The sequence below is a fragment of the Physeter macrocephalus genome, unplaced genomic scaffold, assembly GCF_002837175.3.
Source record: "Physeter macrocephalus isolate SW-GA unplaced genomic scaffold, ASM283717v5 random_460, whole genome shotgun sequence".
In the NCBI taxonomy this organism is placed as follows: Eukaryota; Metazoa; Chordata; class Mammalia; order Artiodactyla; family Physeteridae; genus Physeter; species Physeter macrocephalus.
The window spans coordinates 24,550-45,352 of NW_021145746.1; the positions used below are offsets into that span (position 1 = coordinate 24,550).

Here is a 20,803-nt window from a genome sequence, read left to right on the forward strand (position 1 = left end):
TGTGTGTGTGTGTGTGTGTATGGTATCCGGGCCTCTCACTGCTGTGGCCTCTCCCGTTGCGGAGCGCAGGCTCCGGACGCGCAGGCTCGGTAGCCGTGGCTCACGGGCCCAGCCGCTCCGCGGCATGTGGGATCTTCCCTGGCCGGGGCACGAACCCGCGTCCCCTGCATCGGCAGGCGGACTCTCAACCACTACGCCACCAGGGAAGCCCAATCGTGTATTGATTTTTAAAGAGAAGTTTGAGATAAGAAATACACTTTAAATAATTTTATAGCAGGTAGTTAGTAGTCAGATGACTCTACAACTTAAGGTCATCTTAAGGTCATCTTAATTATGAGTTACTGAATATTCAAGCTGAGTGTTCAAAATTTACATCTTTGAACTAAGGAGTGATTGGGTGAGATCCTTAACCTTTTGGAGATCACCACCCAAATATTAATTGACAGGACCTAAAACAGAATAAAGAATCGTATGGTACAGGATTGCCCGATAAAATACAGGATGCCAGTAAAATTTTGACTTCCAAATAAGCAACAAATAACTTTTAGTATAAATATCTTCTATGCACTATTTGGGATATACTAAAAATTTATTTGTTGTGTATCTGAAATTCAGATTTAACTGGGCGTCCTGTATTTTTAGTTGCTAAATCTGGCAACCCCAGGTAGTGCAGAGGCTCGTGACGGTGTGGAGAGGGGAAGACGGCGGGGGCTGGGTGGGAGCCACGCTCTGTATCCAGGTGTAAAGGCTTCACGCAGGGTGGATCCTCCGTGGAAGGTTGTTTCTCCTGACAAGTTGGGAATCGGGAGGGGATGGCAGAGCTGTCCTGGGCAGTGAGAGTGCAGAAGAGACGGGCGGTGGCGGGGATGCGCTGCAGGGTCTCTCTGAGGCTGGCTGCCACGTGGGCACGGCGTCTCTTTCCGGCGTGGTGGGGCCTCAAACCCAGGCATCAGTTAGGAGTGTCTGTCCACGGAGGACTCATTTAACAGGAACCCGAATTCCTAGATTTGTAGAGTCTGTGCTGCATTTTCAGGCTGTCATTTTCTCTCCATTTGAAATCATTTAAGCCTGACAAAGTAAGGGAACAGTTCTAAGGAAGAAAGCAGTTCAGAAAGAAGACGCTTCTTAGAGAGAAGGTGCCCCGCACAGCAGTCTCTCTTGCCGCCCTTTTTGGGTGGCACCTGTTTGTCTCCTGCAGAGTCTCTGGAGAAGTGAGTATTCCCGTTACCGCTTTTGAGCAAGCAGGTGGTCTGGGTGCGACAAGGAGCGCTCTCCCCTGCCAGCACCGCCTCCCCTCCTCCTGCTCCAGCCGGTAGCCCTGTGCTTGGCGGGTACCACTGGTTCTCGGGTGCTCTGTTCTCTTCCCTGCACGCCAGCGGTCTCCCTGAGAGGACTGAGCAGCCGGTACTTCCTCTCAAGGGTCGTGCCATGTCTTTGCAGGTGCCTGGTACAAGCTCCTTTTGAACGCCGAAGCGTCCTCGTTGGTTTAAAATTTGGTGGCGTCGGAACGGAGCAGAGGAGATGGGAGTTAGTCTGAGACCGGGCGGGGGGCGGGGCGGGGGCAGGTGTGGGTGTGAGCACGTTCTGCCGCTTCTCCCCCCACAGTCACTGTCCCCTGGTGGCCGTGTCTGCTTCCACCCCGTCCCTCGCATCCTGTGTTCTTGCCGTGGGGTCGCGGGCTTTTTCCCTTGAGGGGCGCATTCGGGCGGGTCGAGAACCCTTCCAGAGCTAGTGTTGGTGGCCGGGCCACGAGGGCCGTGTCGTCCCCACCTTGCCGTGACGAAATTGAGGGTTAGGGAGGCTTGAGTAACTTGCCTGCAGGCATTCGGGGGACGCGCAGTAGTGCTGGGGTGGGAGCCAGGGTCAGGTTCCGTCCGAGGGTGCAGGGGGCATGCCTCTTCTGCCCCCCTGTATCCTGACACGTGCCAGCGTAGAAGACTGGGAAGTGGTTTGAGACAAGGTGGAACACGGCTGCGGACCACGAGCTGTTGACCAGAGACTTTGTGCCCGTGGGATGGTGCTAACCACACGCTGAGACCTGGACGAAGGCTGGCGCCCACGGGGCTCGGCTGACTTCCTTTGCCCGTTCACAGCCTCAGCTTCCAGCAGCAATCTCGGCATTAGCTCCACGCAGTAATTTTATACAGCCCTCGGCTGCGCCTGACACAGTGCTGGAGCTGGACGGAGCCTGAGAAATCATGGGACCTGCCCACCCTTCCTGCACACTGAGGTTTTCCTGGTAAAGGGCGCTGCTGTGGGATCTCCAAGCGCCCGGCTCTTGGCTTCCTATGAGGTGCTCCCTCCATAATGCTGACATTAGACTGAGGCGCACATGTAACAGAAACTAAACATGGACTCTGGAATGACCCTGTAAAACCTCGTTACACAGGGAAGAGGCTTGGGGGGCCGGGGTGGTAGTACTAAGCTCTAGCTGCATTCCAGCCAGAAGCTTCTGAGTGGGGTCCAGTTTTAAACTGGATTGAAGCAAACTGTGCACCTTGAGAGTCGGCCTTTTCCCAGCGTCTCAGCGAATGCAAAGAATTCTAGCATCTATACATCGTCTCACAGACATGTTTCCAGTGCACCCCGCCCCCTAAATGGGCAGCATTAAGTAGCCCAGGTGTTAAGTGTCCAGCCGGGGGTTCACTGTTGCTCAGGCAAGGGGCACGTGGTTTCAGCCCTTTCTCTGCGTGGCTCAGGTTCTGGGAATCGCGTCTGAGGAGGAAGCTGGCGTCTGCTGGCGTCCTTCGTGAGATCCTGGCGTGATCTCCGCACGCAGCTGAGTTTCCTCCTTCCCCTCCTCTACTAGCCCATGGCGTCCTGTTGAGGAGGACCGTCCTGGCTCCTTCCCTTCTCAACCTGAACAGTGCTGCCTCTTTAGGAGAAGACGGCTCACTCTTCCTGCCTTTCCCCCTCGTGAGCGTCCCGTGTGTTTTGAGGCCACAAGTAGAGGAGAGAGTGCCAGAAAACGGTCCATTTCAGCCCCTTCCTCATCTTCCTCCTCGTGGAATGGAGGGGTCGGCACCTGTGATGCTGAGGTGCCCTCCCGCTCTGACACCCCTGGCCCCCTGCCTTGCTCACTCTCTCATGGTTGGCTTCGCTGCCCTTTTTTGCCAGCCTGGGGCCCTCCGCACCCACCTCTCCCACCCGCTGTTCACAGGCAACCAGCGGCGGAGCTGAGACCAGTGAGATGTACACACCTCAGTGTGGAAGCACTTCTGACACCAGCCGTGTTTAGCTGCTTCCCACTTTCTTAAGGGGCAGCTCTGAAAGCGTTTACCTGGCCAGCCCTGCGTCTGCCAAATCCTGAAAGAAAGACAGACAGACAGAGAGAGGCCTGTGCCCCGGGCGGGGGCGGAGGGGGACGGGTACGGAGAGACGGAGAGGCGTCTGAGGGTGTGAGGCTGGGGCATCGGACTTGCTCTGGTTGTTCATCCTTTATTCCTTCCTGCCCAGTGCCTGCCAGACGGCGTCGTCTCCTGAAGAATTTCTTTCTTCGTTTCTTGACTGTTCTGTGAGAGTGAAAACTGCTGGCTGACATCACGGGGTGGGGTGGAAGGACGTCATGGGCCTTTGGTGCAGAGGTAGCCCCTTGTGCTTACAGGTGCGTTTAGAAACACCCCTGCTGAAACAGTCTTCTGTGGCTGCTACCAAATGAATAAAATCATTGGATACTTTCCACATAGATTACAAGTCAGCAAGGTTTTTCTGAAACCTGTATGATTATCAAATAGTAAAAGCGCTCTTGTTTTCCTCTGTCCATGCAGTCTGGAGAGCACACTGCTGTATAAAATGTGCGACTTATGCAGTGAAATGGGAACTTTTAAAGACTCCTGTTAGTTGTCACTTTGGTAATCTTCCTAACTGGATACAGTACTTTCAGGTCATTGAATCGTTCTCTACATTTAACCTTAACAGGACTCTTCATCATCATGGGACATCAGCCTGGCTATTCAAACCAGCTGTAAAAGTGAAGCATTTACCAGTGTGAAAATTACAGAGTAAATCATGTAAGAGGAAGAAACTAGCTGCTTTATTTGAAATCAAGAACCAGATCACAGTTCATAGTCACAGCTTCTGATTTGTTTTCTTCTTGAGCCTGGTTCTCTTGTTTTTCAAACTGGCCTGACTCAGGGAAGCTGTGATGTTGCCTTTTGACAATAAAATGTTAAAGGAAAAGTATTTTCTTCTTACTTAACACAGCTTGAATAACTATTAAACATGTTCAACTTTTAGTGAAAAGCGAGAAGGGTGCACCAAAAAAACATTAAAATACTTTACAACTGGTCTTCACGCAAAAAGCGTGATTTTTTTTTTTTTTTTTTTTTTTACTGTAAGCATTTTTATAAATTTAGCACAAAACACCTACAAGCTTTGTGAAGCAGTCGGGTTCTCCAGTTCATCCTCTCAGGCCCAAGTGGAGCTCCTTAAAGGTGCACGGGCCCGGTCTCTGTTGGTCTTCACGCAAAAAGCGTGATTTTTTTTTTTTTTTTTTTTACTGTAAGCATTTTTATAAATTTAGCACAAAACACCTACAAGCTTTGTGAAGCAGTCGGGTTCTCCAGTTCATCCTCTCAGGCCCAAGTGGAGCTCCTTAAAGGTGCACGGGCCCGGTCTCTGTCTGATTCCACCTTCCCAGGCTTCTAATTCCATGGTCTTTGATGGCTCTAGGCATCTGTGGTCTTAAAAACCTCTACCAGTGATTTGGAACCATGGCTCAGGCGGAAGTGGATGTCCCCTTTCTTTGGTTACTGCTGATGCTCTTACTTGGAGTGTGGGGGTTCGGGGTCACACGCGGTGTGCTCCGTGCGAAGGGCGCCCCAGAGTTGTGCGGCTGGCACTGCCAGTCCTTCCTGTCCTGAGAACTCTGGGCTCCAGGCCCACGCTGCTCATTCCCTGGGTGCCTGGACTTGTGCGCCTGCGCTGGTTCTGGGGTCCGTTAATGCTCGTCTAAACCTGAATGGAAGGCTGAAGCTCAGCCCCCCCACCCCCCACCCCTTAGTGTTTCCAGGGAACCGCGCTGATTGACTTGCCTGTCATGTCTTGATGTATGTGTGATCGTGGCAGCCCCGGGGTTATGAGACAGCCGTGCTGGCTGCAGCTCTGTGAGTCCTGTTTGTTGGTGCACGAAACCTTTTCCCTGTAAAATCAGAAACCGGGACCTTAGAATGTGGCACTCGGTGGGGAAAACAGAAGAATCCGGTGATGCAGTAGCTGATAACCACACCTCCTCTGTCCTGGTGCCCGCCCACTCCCTTCCCTGGTCCCTCCTCTTTCCTTCTCTTTGTCCTCATGGTCTGCCCTGGCTTCGCCCCCTTGTCTGTCCATGCAGACACAGGACCGGGTGCTGAGGAGCCTGCAAAAGGAATCAAAATGGAAGAAGGGGAGAGGCCGGTCAAAGCAGATAGTGGCCGGGGAGGGATAGGCAGCTGGCCCGCTTGTGGGGCTGGTGGGGTTAGGGGCCGGTCCGTGACTCAGCTTCACACGCAGGCTGCTGAGTGGAGCACGTGGCTCTGCTCAGACTCGGGACCTGGGTCACTGATTCACCACCAGCAAGAGCTTAGAGCAAGGGGGACAGAGAACCTTCGTGCACCAAGCCGACCTCCCCTGTCTTGCCAGCTAGGACCACCATGACCTTGGGCAGAGGTCAGACAGGAGGCATCCCGGGAAGTCAGAACTCAGCACTTCCAGTCCAGGTGGGAGGCCGGACCCCAGAGACATCCAGAGGGTTCAGGAGTCCTCCAGGAGGCCCCGGGCCTTGCCCTTCATCCCATCCGATCCCCCACGTCCACGGTACCTGCCAGGCTGGAAGCATCACAGGCATCCTCTCTGGTGGACGTAGGTGTTCTCCTGCTGTGCTCAGCCCCTTCACTCGCCTTTGTTGCAGCTATCATGGAAGAGCTGTCATTGTAGTGCTGTTGTTTTACGTCAGATATGCATCTTGGTTTCATTGTTAACTTTCAGTGTTTTGAAGACAAGTCTTTCATCCCACTCAGGATGAGGGAAGGTGGTCATTTGAGTTGCTGCTGTTCTCAGTGTTTTGTCGTTTTTTTTAATGTATTTTGTTTATTTTCTTAAAAGAAAGTGGTTCGGTGGGGGTGGGGGGTGGACAAATGCCAATGATCCCAGGAGAATGAATGGAAAGCGATTTTTCTTTTTCATTGCAGTAGAAAGCCAGATAAACATATATTTTTTTTCCCGCTTCAGGTCAGAAACCCTTCCCTTGTCAAAAATGCGGTGCCTTCTTTTCCACCAAATCTAACTGTGAACGCCACCAGTTGCGCAAACACGGAGTTACCGCCTGTTCCCTGAGAAGAAACGGGCTTATCCCCCAGTCAAAAGAGAGTGATGTTGGAGCCCATGATAGCACAGGTAGTGCCTCCAAGTGATGGAGAGGAGGGCGCCGCAGGAGCCCGTTAGTCGCGCTCCGGCCTCCGCGCTTGCGGCTGGAGGCCTCCCCTTCTCTGCAGGACCCTGAGGCATCCTGCTGGCATCCCAGCAGCAGGACGGGTATGGGGGCCATGGTAGCGGCCCCAGGCTGCTTCTCTGAGCTGCTAGAGAAGATCTTGTTCCCCACCCCAGACGCCTGTTCCTGCCCTTTGCCCTGTGGAGCTGGGCTGTGCAGGAGGATGCACAGTCCAGCTCTGCACGGGAACACGTCTGAAAGGGATGTGAAACTACTCGGGTGGTGTTTTCTCAAACCCCAGCGTCTGCCGCATCCTCCAGAGCAGGGATGGGCCCACTCGGATGCCAGGGTGTTGCAGGAACTAGTGATGCTCCACCCTCAACAGGGAGGGGCCGGGCTGGGTGGGGTGTTTTTCTTTTAAATAACTCTTTTCCCAGTAAAAAAACTTTGTCTTGTTTGAAAAAGCACTCTGCATGTCCTTTCTTTAATCACATCTCTGCTTGACCCGAATCCGGGTATTCTTCTCATGTGCTGATATGTGCTTCCTTCCTCCGGCCCCTATAGAGCAATTAACAGCTGCCCCGTGCGTCTCCTGCCACCTTTTTTTTCCTTACAGCTTCTGTATTTACTCGTGTCCTCTATTCAGTATATTCCATTATCTCCAACTGCTGGGGTTTTATGTCCCTCACCCCTCAAAACAAATAAAACAGAAAATCGGCTGCTGCAGGTTACTCAGACACAGGGCTGGTTGGCCAGTGCTGAATAACCATTGAAGGTATGGGTTCAGTCTGGCAAATCTTGAAAGCTGGACGTTTCCCCCTTTTCTGAATCTGAGGAGATTCCCCCCAAATGTGCTTTTCTAGGGCTGTGGCTGTGTCCGGAATTCTCTCCCTCAGACTTGGGTGGGCTGGGGGCTGTGTTGTCTGCGAGTGAGTGTGGACTGGAGGGTCGGGCTTCAGGCCCGGCCCCGGCCCCCTTGTCCTTGTCCCAGTTACGGGGGAGAGGGGCGCAGTGAACGGGCAGCCTCCCCAGGAAGAGGAGCTGGTGCAGCGGCCTCTGCTCTTTCCCCACGCCTCCCACAGAGCCCAGTGAAACGAGCCCTTGAACGGCCAGGCCCTTGGTTGTGGTGTACCCAGACCCTCTCAGGGTATAAAAGTGTAGGCCAGTTTGCCACCCCCGCTCCAGCGTCCAGGTCTATGTGACTTGCCAGGATCTTTGAGTAGAGAAACGTACAGGCCCCATGGAATCTTGCCGTGACTTGGGTGCCCTCGAGCCTGAGGTTGCTGGGTGATCTGCTGTTCAACCCCCAGGAAACTGGCAGCGAGGCTGGCAGAGCACACCGTCACTGGGATGACCCCTCTCAGTGTTTGAGTGTCAGCTGCCACATCACTTTCCAGCCAGCCCGTTTTCTCACAGCCCATCACGGTCCCAAAGGAGGGAAAGCAGCTGATAGTGGAGGTGGCCGCGGGGAGCCCTTGGTTTCCCACGCTGGCAGACAAGTCTTAAAGTGTAACAGCCACGTGCTGGATGCATACTTTGGGTTCAGCATCTTGATCTGTATGATCAGGGAACACCAAAACCAGGGCTCCTGCAGGCGCAAAGCTAATCGGAACTTATATCTTAGCTTCGGTGCAGCCCACATCTTCATGGTGGGTGAATTTATTTTTTAAATTGCAGTTATGAGTTTTGTTTCTCCAAGTCCCATCAGCGCCCTCCTTGCCCTGACCCTGCCCGGAGGTTGTGTAGGTTTCCTTTAAGGGACAAAGCCTCTGGAAAAAGAAAGTTCAGTGAGAGCTGTAACGTGAAACCAGCAAAGAGAAAAATATAGGTTTGGTTTAATTGTGGTCGCAATCTGTGGTGAGAAAGAGGGCTGAGAGGTAAGGTGGGGAGAAGGAGGGTCAGGGAGGTGGATTTCAGTGATTTCAAGGGGAATTTTTTTAAACCAGGTGAGCATGATGGAGGGAGTGAAGGTTTCTTTCCGGCTCCCTCCCATGAAGTTAAAAGTGAGGCTTTGGAGAAAGACCGTAAAAACACAAAGGCAGGAAATGACCAAGGCAGTTCTTGAGGGATTTCTATGTTTATATGCCTAGGTTGCATTTTCTTAAAATCCCAGGACATGTTTTGCAGCGTAGGTCTGACTTTTTCGATCACATAAGGTCTCACAACAATGTGCCCTAGATTTTCCCCCAAAGGCACGCTGAAGATGCTCCGAAGGGGGCAGTTTTAGCTGAAAGGGACATATTGATAGTGCAAAGCTAGGCTGAAACTTTGATTCACTTTCTTGTGGGCAGAGGTGCCCTGGCCCACTTTGCCCTCGGGGGATGCTCCTGGTTCTTCCTCAGATGATGCCTGTAGGAGCCTTCCTATTTGTGGGCACCTGCATGTGACTTTTCAAATCAGTGTAAACATGGACTTTTTTTTTTTTTTTTTTTGCCTCGCCGCATGGCTTTTGGGATCTTACTTCCCCAACCAGGGATTGAACCCGGGCCCACGGCAGTCAAAGCGCCGAGTCCCAACCACTGGACCGCCAGGGAATTAATTCCCCAGCGTGGACACTTGAAGACTGTCCCTCAGTGGTGGCCCCCTTGCCGGCCCAGAAGGCCACGTACGGGCATGGACTGCACCACGGAGAGTACTGGTCTAGATAAAGTGGAGGCTGTGCCCCTGCCCAGCCAGGTAGGCGTTGAGGTCAGTACGTTGTCACCTCAGTTGGGTGACGCGAAATTTCTAGGAAGCAGTAGATACTTAGTTGTTGCGCTAACGTGGAAGTCTCCACACTCTGCATCGCATCGGAGGAGCTTTGGGCTTCTTACCTACTAGTGCCTTCAGATTCTGTCTGCTTCCTCTAGCAGTTTTCTTAGATTAGCATCACGAATGAGGGACTGGCTGACAGGGACAGAAAATCAACACATTTTTCTTCCCCCGCCCTCCCCTCCCCTCCCCTCCCCTCCCCTCCCCTCCCCTTTTTCTTTTCTGTTTTTGGCTGCACTTCACAGCTTGCGGGATCTTAGTTCCCCGACCAGGGATCGAACCCAGGCCCCCTGCAGTGGAAGCACAGAGTCCTAACCACTGGACCGCCAGGGAAGTCCCCAGATCAACACATTTTTAAAGCCGCATTGCTCCGCCACCTGCACTCGGAAGGGTGAGCGGCTGCGGAGGACGAGGTCAAGATAGGACCTGGCACTGTAAGGCGGGTGTTCACGAGACAGAGGCGTCTAAGTGCCTTGTTCCCAAGAATTGCTGAGAAGAGCCCTTGGTGCTGCTGGGAACTTGAAGGGCACCGGCTGCCCTGCTAAAACACGCTCCCTAGTGGACGTTGGGTAGAAGGCATCAAGCCCTCTGCACTCCTCGGAGGAAGCGAGTTGGCCTCCCATTGCCTTTAGGGTGAGCTCTCCATTATCCACACTAAGGGAGGGCCCACGAGTCAGAACGATCGGATCTTAGTGTATTATTATAGTGTTTTTACTTGTGTTTGATTTCAGAATTCACTGTGAATTTTCCCCCCCAAAGTTTATCATCTTAAATATATCCTACTACAGTTGAAATTTTAAATAATCCATGCTCTTTGGTGGAAAAAAATTAATAATTAAGTGAAACAGTCTAGAATATACTGGGACAAATAGGGAGTAACCAGAGATCAACCCTCCCCTCGCCGTTTTTTTTTTTCTTTTTTTTTTTTTTTTTTTTGTCTTTAATGTAACTACCCACGGAACCAACAAATAGGAAACCAAGCATTCTGTATTTTTTTTTTATTGTGGAGTTTATACCAAAAGCCATTTAATAGGTGCTCTCCATTTGCGTGATTCAAGAAAATGAGCAGCTGGTTTTTTGGAATATGGCCTCGATGTTGGTGTGCATGTCTCAGGGGTCATCTTCTTTCATCTTTTGGATAATTGTCAGAAATCATTTAAATTGTCAAAATTTCATTCAGAAATTTTATATTCACCCCACAATTTCTTGTATCCTTCTGAAACCTTTTAAGATACTCAAACAGTGGTTGCCAAAAAGTAGTCAGAATAAAACCAGTGAAAAGAAGTAAAGTGGGAGAGCCACGTAGACTGCTGTAGGTGAGCCGAGAGCCCCAGGCAGTGTGACCATGGCAGGGCTGGCTGGTGCAGCTCCTTCGCCCCCAGCCCAGGGCTGCCTTGGTGGTGAGGCGTGGAGCCTGTGACTCAGAGCCACGGGCCTGGGTCGGTGTGGCGGTGGTCTGCTCTCATCAGGTGAGACTTCAGGTTAGGTGTGTGAACTTGTGATCGGAGACCTGGCATGATGAGGGAGGTGCATGTCACGTATGTGCCATGACATAACGAACTTTATCAGCCTGATGCCACAGTAGTCCATTGGCCGTTGCATCTGTAGTTAATAGTGGGGCTCAGCAAGCTTTAGCTTCACTATCAGAGCACATAATAAAATACTGGCTAAGACTTTGTTCAACCAGCATAGAGAGGAGATGGTGCTTTTGATAAATACCGTCGTCTCTCTGGTGTCGATCCTGTTACCACCAGGCCAGCCCTTAAGAAGGCTGACAGACACTGGTGGCCTGTCCACATCTGGTTTTGCTGTGGAGACTGGACAGGTAGGAACCACTTGAGAGACAGGAAATGTTTCTGCTCCCTACATGGGGTCCTGCCAGCTGCCAGGGGGGCCTGCAGGTGTGCATACAGATGTGCATGCGTCTCCTGTTGCCTGGGACGTCTACTGGAAACCAGCCGTCAGGCGGGAGCATGTGTACCACATACACAGAATACTCACTTTGGGCCACTTCCTGTGAGGTGCTCCCAGATACCGTGTTTGGGGGGCGGGCCTGTGTAGGCTGCATGTGTACACAACCTCTTTGCTGGAAAATAACTTCTACGGCTCAGCTTCCTCAACCTCCCTCGTGCTACGAGTCTCTGGAATGTGCCAGCTGTCCTCTCTCGCCGTCGCTCTGTCTGGCTGCCCCTGGGGGCCCCGAGCATCCTGTGTGTGCCCGTGGAGGGGGCTGGCTCGGCATAGGGGGGAAGGGAGGCCGGGAGCTGCAGGCGCAGCTCCCCTGTGAGCCCAGCCTGTGTGCGCCCGTGTGCGGCTGCTCCTTCCGCCTTTTTAAATTAACCCCAGATTCGCCTTGGCCCTTGAGGGACATGAGGGGTGAGGGGGATTTGGGTGAGAGAAGTCCTGGCGGGGGTTGGGAGGCAGGCCCCCGGGGGGGTGGGTCACGAGCGAGCCCTCGGAAGGGGCGTGTCTGGTGGCCCGGGTCTCAGCCTGCCCCGTGCTTGCTCCGCAGACAGCCAGTCGGACGCTGAGGCATCGGCGGGAGGCGAAGTGCTGGACCTCACCTCCCGGGAGAGGGAGCCGCCGACAGCCGAAGGAGCCGCCGCCGAGCCCAGCCGGGTCCCGGACGAGTCGCCGGCGGAGGAGGCGGAGCCGGCGGCAGCCACGCCGTTGGCCGGGGAGGAGAGGGGCGCCGAGGAGGCCGCGGAGGCCGAGGAGGAGCGCGCGGAGGAGGAGTGGGACGAGGACGCAGACAGCCCCGAGGAGGACACGGTCAGCAACAAGAGCCTGGACCTCAACCTCGCCAGCAAGCTGATGGGCTTCAAGCTGGCCGAGGGCGAGGCTGGCGCGGGGGGCGGCGGGGACCCGGCTGCGCAGGACCACAGGCACGCCCGCCACGCCTGCCACGTCTGCGGCAAGAGCTTCAAGTTCCTCGGGACCCTCAACCGCCACCGCAAGGCCCACGGCCGCGAGGAGCCCGGGGACAGGAGCGCGGCCCCCCGGGAGCCCGAAGGGCCACCGCCCACTGCCCCCGAGCTGCCGCAGAGACCCGCCGAGCCCCCGGCCACCGAGCCCCCCGCCCAGGCGGAGGCCGCGTCCGAAGCCCCCGGGGAGAAGCAGAGCGAGGAGGCCGAGGGCCCCTCGGACGGGGATGGGGAGGGCCTGGCCGAGAAGAAGCCCTCGGAGAAGAGTGAGGAGGACAAGAAGCCAAAGACAGACTCCCCCAGGAGTGCGGCCAGCAAGGCGGACAAGAGGAAGAAGGTGTGCAGTGTGTGCAGCAAGAGGTTCTGGTCCCTGCAGGACCTGACCCGGCACATGAGGTCACACACAGGTGAGGGGGGCGGGGCGGGGGGAGGGCTGCTGGCGGAGGTTGCGGGGCGGGGGGCGAGGGGGGCGGCGAGCCGGCCAGGTTCCCGTCCTCCAGCCACCGTGGGCAGCAGGGCGCCCTTGCCGAGCAGGGGTAGAGCCCGGGTGAGCTAGGAATTCTAAGGGCTTGTCCAGCTCTTAGCACTCGGAGGGCACAAGCTGGGCAGTGGACGGCGGAGTGGTGTTTGCCAGCGCGTTTTGATCGGCCTCTTGGCCCTCTGAGCCTCCGTCGTCCTGCCTCTAGAATGGGGATGATGGCTGCCCTGTCTGGCAGAAGCATCTAGAAGAATGTGGGTTTGGCCCGGGGCTGCTGGGGGTGTGGCCGGCAGAGCAGGCGGTGCGGCGGGGCGCGGCGGGGCTCCGCGGGGCTCGCGGCCCGGGGCCTCGGCGCGGAGGCACCCGGGATTCGCCGTCAGCCAGCAGCTGTTAGGTCGGCCGTGCAGCGAGAACCTGGTGTGTTCTTGGCTCTGCAGCAGCAGGGCTGATGGGGCTGAGTGGGGCGGTCACCTGGCTGCTGCCTGGGCACGTCTTTGCTCCTCCTGGAACCCACCGCCTCTGGACTTGAGGCTGCAAACCCCAAAGCAGCAGCTGTTGTCTTGGTAGAAAGGCCGCCTGGATGTCCTCATGAAGCCAGAAGATACAAGCGATTCTTCCCCCACCAAACAGAAAAGCTCCCCTGTGTCTTGGTTTCAGCTTCCCTCTCCTCTCAGCGGCCAAGGTGCACACGTGCCCCCCACACACACCCACGGCCCTGTGCCGGGACTTGAGGGCACCGGAGCTTGGCTCCCAGCAGAGAGAGATTCTCGGGCCACTGGCAGGTGGTGCTCTCAGCTGCTCTCAGCTCCGTGTTTGCAAGCGAGGGGGGAAGCCCCAGCTGCTCTGAGTCAGAACACAGCATATCCGCAGCTTTGACTTGGGAGGTGCCGCCCTGCAGGGTCCCTGGCGATGGTGCCCGACCCTGGGAAGGACGCCGCTGCTGTCCTTCCACGGGGTTCTTTCAAGCCGGTCTGGTTGTCCCTGAGGTTCCGCTTCTGGGACTGGTTCCTGGGTCAGGTGTGCGAAGCCTGGGCTGAAGGACGACGAGACAGGGCTGTGTGGGCCTCCACTCTCCTCCCTCCCCATTTTGCCAGTTCAGACAGATAAGGTTTCCTGTGAGCAGGAGGGAGGCCCGGCCCGGCCCGGCCCGGCCCCGCCGCCCTCCCCCTCGGGCCTTCGCTTGCTCTCATGCAGAGCGGGGAGGTGGGTGCCGGTGGCCTTGCTGACAGCCGTGAATCTCTCTCCATCCCCCAGGAGAGAGGCCGTACAAATGCCAGACCTGCGAGCGAACCTTCACCTTGAAGCACAGCCTGGTTCGCCACCAGCGGGTCCACCAGAAAGCCCGGCACGCCAAGCACCGCGGGAAGGACAGCGACAAGGAGGAGCGAGGCGAGGAGGACAGCGAGAGCGAGTCCGCCCACAGCGGCGCCACCCCCGTGTCGGAGAGCGAGGCGGACTCGGCCCTGCTCGCCAGCAACCACGCGGCCGTCACCCGCAGCCGGAAGGAGACTCTGGCCCCCAAGGATGCAGGCCGCAGGGAGGAGAGGGCGGCCGGCCGGACGGCGGGTGCTGGCCAGGCTGAGGCCGGCAGGAGTGCTCCCAGGGCTGCTGCCGCGGGCAGCCCCAAGGAGCAGGCGTCCCCGGGTGACCCTGAGCGGGAGAGCCCGGCAGCCCTCGTGCAGGACCTGCTGGAGCTGCCCAGCAGGAGGCCCGCCCACCCGCTCCTGGCCGCTGCCGACAGCGCCTCGCTCCTGGGCCTGGAATGACAGCCCGTCCTGCCCCCCAGCACACAGACGAAAGCCAGCAGAGCAAAATGTCCTGAGTCTATATTTCCCGAGGTTTCCTCAGTGCCCTTCAGCTCTTTGGGGGGGGGGGGAGGGGGGGAAGGGGGCGGGCGCCTCGATCAGTGCCATAGCCTTACAGACCCATGCGGAGATGCAGCACGTGCGACTCGAGTGCCTTAACTACTTACCAGCCCTTTGGTGTCGTCTTGGGTGTTGTGTTTTCCCAAAATGACTTCTTAAAAAACAAAGCAAATATTTTAATGAATTATTTGGAGAGGACCTTTTCATTTAAGCATTAACGTTACCTTCTGTTTTGGTGTGTGTTAACTTGTTTTTGCAATTCTGTGATAGTAACGTTTGTTCTGTGAGCTGGAAACAGAAGGAAAAAAAAAAAAACATGCCCTCGGATACCCATGGCCAATAACTGGAAGAAAGTGATGTGAATTTCATGTAAATTCCCAGAGGAAATGTGGATAAGATGCTCATTCTCAACTAGGCTTTTTTTTTTTTTTCTCTCTTTGCTACATGGTGGGGCTGTAATTTGGTCCTCGATATATTGCAGGATGTGGTTGATGAAGGTTTCCAGTTTGGTTCAAGCCAAAACCAGGAAAGATTCTAGCTTCGACCTCGTACATGTTTCCACTCTCTCAGCGTTAGATATGCCATTACTGTTCAAGTTTCAAGACAGAAGAGTTCCCCTGGCAACTGAACTGATGGAAAACATGCATAGGTGTCATGTATCTGATTCCCCCCCCCTTTCGGTATATGTATTAATAATATTATTATTATTATTATTATTATTTGTAGTTCATCAGTTTGCTGGTCTCTGCAGTCAGCAGAAACAAATGGGCAATATTTGTCCTGGGAGACCTGGGCCGCCCCCAGGTCCCCGTGTGAGCGTCTGCCTGCAGCTGTCCTTGGCTCTCTGGGCGGTGGCTCTTCTACTGTACTTAGACAAGCCTTTCTTCCGTGACTGCAGAACCCCGCAGGGGCCGTGTGGTCTGCCCGCCCGCCCGCGGGGCCGAGGGGCAGCCGGGGAGGGGAGAGGGGAGGAGGCGAGGTGCGTGCCTGGGCTTCCGGGAAAGCCAGGCGGCAGCAAGACCTGCCCTTCGCGGTCTTCTGCCAGACCCAGCCCAGGCCTCACCCGCCTGCGCCCCTGTCCTTTGCAGAGCGATGAAATACTACTACTGGTAATAAAACTGCACATGCGAGATTGAAAAGGAAAAATTAGGTGTATGTTTACCTTCCTGTGATTTGGGGTTGGTGCTCGAAGATAAACGTGTTGTGTCTAGTTTCTGAATCGCCTGAACCCCTGGGTGCACAGAGGCGGGATTTTCTTGCGTGAGCATCGTTGCAGGCAATAGACCCCCTTACTGTAGCTGCCAGCAGTGAAAAGAAACAGATCCTACTGTAGTTGGGCTGTGCTCAGCATCCTGTCCTCCCACCAGGCGCCTGGGACGCCCCAGCCTCAGTGCCTCAGGCCTCCCGTGCCACCCCTCCCGGGACCCTGGCCCTTTCTGGCCCCCGGGGCTCCTCTGTCCTTACACCTGTGTCCACCACAGGGACCCCCTTCCTCTCCACTTCCTCACCAACTCCTGGTAGCCAAAAGCCAACCACCCGGGCTTCAAAGGAAGCTATATGTGTTCTTGACATGATGAAAAGTGATCTCTTTGCATGTGAAAGGAAAAAGGTTGAGGTATATATGACTTTTAACTGTATTAGGGATGTGTGAACCAGTTTCAAAAGGTTTTCTTCACTCTACGTGAGCACGAATCAGAACCAATGATTCCCCCACCCAGTATCACTTCCTACCAAGCGTGGTGTGCTTAGTTAAAACCAGTTCATTCATCCCTGAATTCCTTATGACGATTGTTGTTGTTATTTTTGTTGTTGTTATTATTGGGGGTTGCTTGTGTTTTGTTTTTCTTCGCAGCTCTCCACACTAAAGCTCGGAACGTTGTGGGGAGCGGCCACGACTTAACTCTACGCTGGGGTGGGACGGAGCAGGAGCCAGGCCGGCAGCACAGCCGGGGCTGCCGCTCGCAGGGATCACGATCCACTGAAAGCTTTATTTAGCCTTGTCTGCGCCCTCGTAGTCGATAAGGTCTTGCCACATTTTACTAGTGAGGTTGAGAGATGTATCATTTGTTTGATGTTCTGTCCCCTCCCCCAATATTAAACTGTGAAATTTGTGATTTGTTTAAACTCTGGGTGAATCATAGCTTAGTTTGCATGTCCAGCTAATTTGTTTCTCTACATTTGTTTGATTCTCTTTCTCCTTCTCTCAGGGCTTTTACAAAAAAATATATATATATGGATCTTCTGAAAAGTTTTTTGAGGTGCAAGTTTCTCTCTTTTGTTTTTCTCTTTGATTTATGGACACGATGCTGAGATTCAATCACTACATGAAACTCCCGGCTGTGAAAACAAAACAAAAAAACCAAAGGGCTGTTTTTTCCACCAGCCCTGGGGAAGCTATGTGACAGTCGGATGCCGGTTTCAGGAAGTTTCACCGTTCTTTCCACCCTCTGTTCCTCTCTTTCCTCCAGAAGGAAGTTGATCCTAGTGATTTCAGCCCACGCATTAAACAGGAAACAATAATAAATGTGTAGAATTCATATTTTTCTAAAGGGAACTTAAAAACTGCTGCTACATGTTATGTACAAAACTGGTTTATGCCACATGAACAGAGAATCACAAATTTGGTTTTGGTACTTTTCGCTCCTCTTTGTATTCAGTTGTATAGTACTTCCAAATTCAAAATGAGAAGAAAAGCTGTTCTGTATCAAACCATCTAAGCAATAAATGTTATATTTTAAAAACGGCAGGTTGCCGGTCACATGGCCCGTCTGATTTGCTGTGATCCTGTCAGCTTGTCCCACCCCCAGGCTGCAGCCTGCTGGGGACGGGTCATTGGTGTCCACGGCCATCGGGGGGAACCTCAGGCCTGCTCGCCGCCAGCTTGGCACCCGTGGCACCCATGAGAGCCGTCGCCCAGGTGGCATCTCTCAAAAGCTGCCTCGTGCCCTCATCCTGGCTCGCCCAGGGTGGTCTCTTCCGGGGCCGCGGCGGCAGCAGCTCGGTCCTTGCTCACGACCACCGACGCCAGGGGCTGTGTTTCTGGCCAGCGGCTCCCGGGATCCACTTTGTCTTTCCTCCTCCTCCAACCTGGTTACACGGGATTGAGTTGTCCCCGGGTGGAGAACTGCTGTAACTCAGAGGAGTCCTGAGTTAGTCTGGACAGGGGAGTGGCCTGGAAAGGATGGTGACCCCAGGGCTAGGGGACAGAGCAGGTCAGAACCCATGTTTGGGGGATCTGCCATCGAAAAGCAGGCAGCAAAAGGGCAAAGTCCCGAATCCTCTAAGCTGGGAGTGGATCTCAAAGCAGCCCTGGAGGAAGCTGGGTTCAGGGGAGCTGATTGCAGAAAATGCTTCCAGCGAGTTGACCCTGTTACAGTTCTGAGCGCCAGGGCCCAGCAGGACAAGAGTTGACTGCTCTGGCCCTTAAGGCCTCCGGGCCCCCCATACACACACCAGCCCCAGAAGACAGACTGGCTTTGGTGAGGTCCAGTGAGGGGTCCTGACCGGTGTTAATAAGACAACCAAATAACTCAGGAATGGTTGTAACATAAACAAGCAGCTCACAGGAGACAAGCCCTCGTGGGCGCGGGGTTGCCGCTAGCCACCGAGGAGCCACACTTATCAGCCCCTCCCCTTCCCCGTGGGTGGGGTCTTTCCTGGCAGGGAACTGGGACTGTGCGTGGTCAGCGTGAAGAGCAAAGGGTCAGCCCCTGTGGAATAGGCTGCCAAAGACGCAGGGTGCAGACCCCAGGGAAATGCCCCTCCGCCCACCGATGTCTGCGTGTGTTGGGTACAACCCCTGGGGGTCTGGGTGATGCTGGAAGAAGCATATAGGAGGTGAAAGATGGAACTCATCAAAAGAGTAATAAGCCTGTTACTTAGGAAGAGGAGATGAAGTTCATCTGCCCTGTCACCTCCCGTGCTTGGAGTTGTGAGCCAACCGGGGCTCCCTCCCCCTGGGGAATGAGCTGCGGGCCCTTCCTGCCAGGCCACCGCACCCCCAGGCACCCACCTCCGCCCCAGGCTGAGCCTCCCTTGCTGCCGACCCCGGGCAGACGGGGAGGACGCTCAGGCTAGCCGGCATCCGCTCGCCCAGGCAGCTGTCCTGGGAGGGAGGCCGTGGGCACGTGCAGAGTGGGCGTTTCTGGCAGAGTTTACGTTTTGGCTCTGATGGCGCGTCACATGAGGAGCCTTAGCATCAAGAGTGATGGGCGCGGGGGGTGGGGGTGGGGGTGGGGGCGGGGGCGGGGCGGGTTTTCCTGTTTTGTTGCTTTTTATGATTTTTTTTGATGTGGACCATTTTTAAAGTCTTTATTGAATTTGTTACAATATTGCTTCTCTTTTAGGTTTTGGTTGTTTTGGCCACGAGGCATGTGGGATCTTAGCTCCCCGACCAGGGATCAAACCCGCACCCACTGCAGTGGAAGGGGACGTCTTAACCGCTGGGCTGCCAGGGAAGTCCCAAGAGTCATGCGTTTATCAGGTAAACACATGGGCTTGGGTTTTCTCTTCTGTTGTCTCTTCAAAGAATCCCATTCAAGCACAGGTGACCTCAGAGAACCAAGGGCCATCTCCCCCGAGGCCCTGCTTCACCTTCTGCTTGCTCCTGTTAGAAACCCCCTTCGCGATTTACCATCCCTATTAGAAGATGGGGAAATGAAAGGAGTTTATGTTTAAAAATCAGTTTTACTTTTGTAGCTGTCAAAACATGGATAAGGCCTTGAACTGGATGGAGCTTTGGGGGTGTTTTGCCTTGTTTTTTCCCAGGATCCAGTTACCCCGACGGTGCCTTTATTCAACAAGGTGTAGCCTGGGCCGCTGCTGTGCACCTGGCACTGTCCTCAGCATGGAGAACACAGTGAGGAAAAAGACAGAGGACTCCTTTCCCTGCGGAACGAAGGTTGTACCAGTGGGAGACAAACGGACTAGACCAGGAAGATACGGAATCAAGGCAAGTCCAAGGGAAGAGGAGCCACGAGGCGGCGGGCACAGTGACCTGACAGGTCTCAGGACATCCAGCACTAAGAAAGTCACTCTCCCAGACCTGCTGAGTCGACACCTGCGTGGGAGGGTGTGAGGCTCTGGTCCCCATCTCAGCGGGAGGGAGGCAAAGCCCAGGCCGGGTGTTGGACTGTGTGGATTCTGGGCCCTTCTGGCGTCTCCTCCCACCAGGCGCTGCTCCAGCCATAGCCTGAACACAAGCCACCCAGAAATCTTGCTTGGGTTTCTGCATTGGTGCCCGACTCTCAGATTCCAAAGGCTCCTTGAAGTGGCCGAGGAGCGAGAAGGGCCCTCCAGCGCACTGCCCCGCCACCAGCTCCTCGCCTGGGTGCCAGGCCGCCGGGGCCCCCTTTCCACCACCAACTCCCGGGGAGGCTGGGACCCAGGGAGAGGACCGGGTTTATTTTAAACTTGAAATTGAAGGTTACTCTTTAACAATGACAAAACAGGCCCCTCCAATTCTCGGCTGCCAAATAAGTGTCCTAAATAAGAAACCAGCGGGCACTCCTTTCCCGTTTTGCTTTTCGGGGAAGGAAGCCACAGCCCAAGGAGGGAGGGAGGTACCTGCCTGGCTGCTGGCAGCCTCCACCTCGCCCGCAAGAGTCAGGGAGGCCAGCGAGGCTGCAGCAGCTCCCCAGCCTGCCTTCGTCCAGGGACGGGGGCGGCTCTTTCAAGTAGAAGTTTGGAAAATCTGGGAGCTGCAGGAGAATATGGAGAAAAAAAAGTTACAAGCGGTCATCTTGCCTCTCAATGCTGTTTTTATTTATTGAATACTGCTGTTTTAGTTGGGCCCGACTTCCATTCCTTCCTCACTCTCGGACATGTTTATATAGCACGTTGCACGTTGCAACTTGTTTTCCCGTGGGTTTTGTCTCTCATCTTCACGCACGTCCAGTGAACTGGGAAGGAAAAACAATCCTTATCGCCTTGGAGCAGAGACGAGGGTGAAATGACTTGCCCAGGTCAGCTGGCTAATGGGTGGCCTTGTTAGGATGAAATTGCCCACCAGAAAAATGCTAAAACGGAAGGTGGGTGCCTTGGGGGTCTGTGATGCTGTGTGGTGTCCACTGAAACAGCAGTTACAGAAAACTGGGAGCCCCTGCTTCTCAGACGTGGAAGCAGATGCGATGTGGGTGCTGCCTATGTGTTCCCAAGGTTACTCAGTGCATTCCTGACAGTTCCAGCTTCTTTGCTGCAAAGCAAGTGACACCAGAACTTAGGGGCAGGATTCCGTGGGTGGCAGGGCTCTGCAGGGCTGGCTCATCTCTGCTCCACAAGGCGTCTGCCGGGGCAGAACCTCCAAGACGGGAGGCCCTTCAGCTCCTCGGTGTGGACAACCCACGCCCACTAAAGAGAGTTCCTGGGTTGCTCGTTAAAA

The 20,803-nt window shown here is 54.7% G+C and overlaps 1 protein-coding gene across 1 annotated transcript in view; it reads left to right on the plus strand.

The window, feature by feature from the left end:
- The window catches only part of LOC102988017 (ras-responsive element-binding protein 1), a 37,539-nt gene extending 20,331 nt beyond the window's left edge, over nt 1–17,208 (plus strand). Inside the window, exons 6-8 of the mRNA XM_028485565.2 lie at nt 6,208–6,372; nt 11,670–12,488; nt 13,814–17,208. Of these exons, the coding sequence (XP_028341366.1) occupies nt 6,208–6,372; nt 11,670–12,488; nt 13,814–14,325 (1,496 nt within the window). The 3' untranslated portion in view covers nt 14,326–17,208. The remainder of the gene's footprint in view (nt 1–6,207; nt 6,373–11,669; nt 12,489–13,813) is intronic.
- Nucleotides 17,209–20,803: the final 3,595 nt, after the last annotated feature.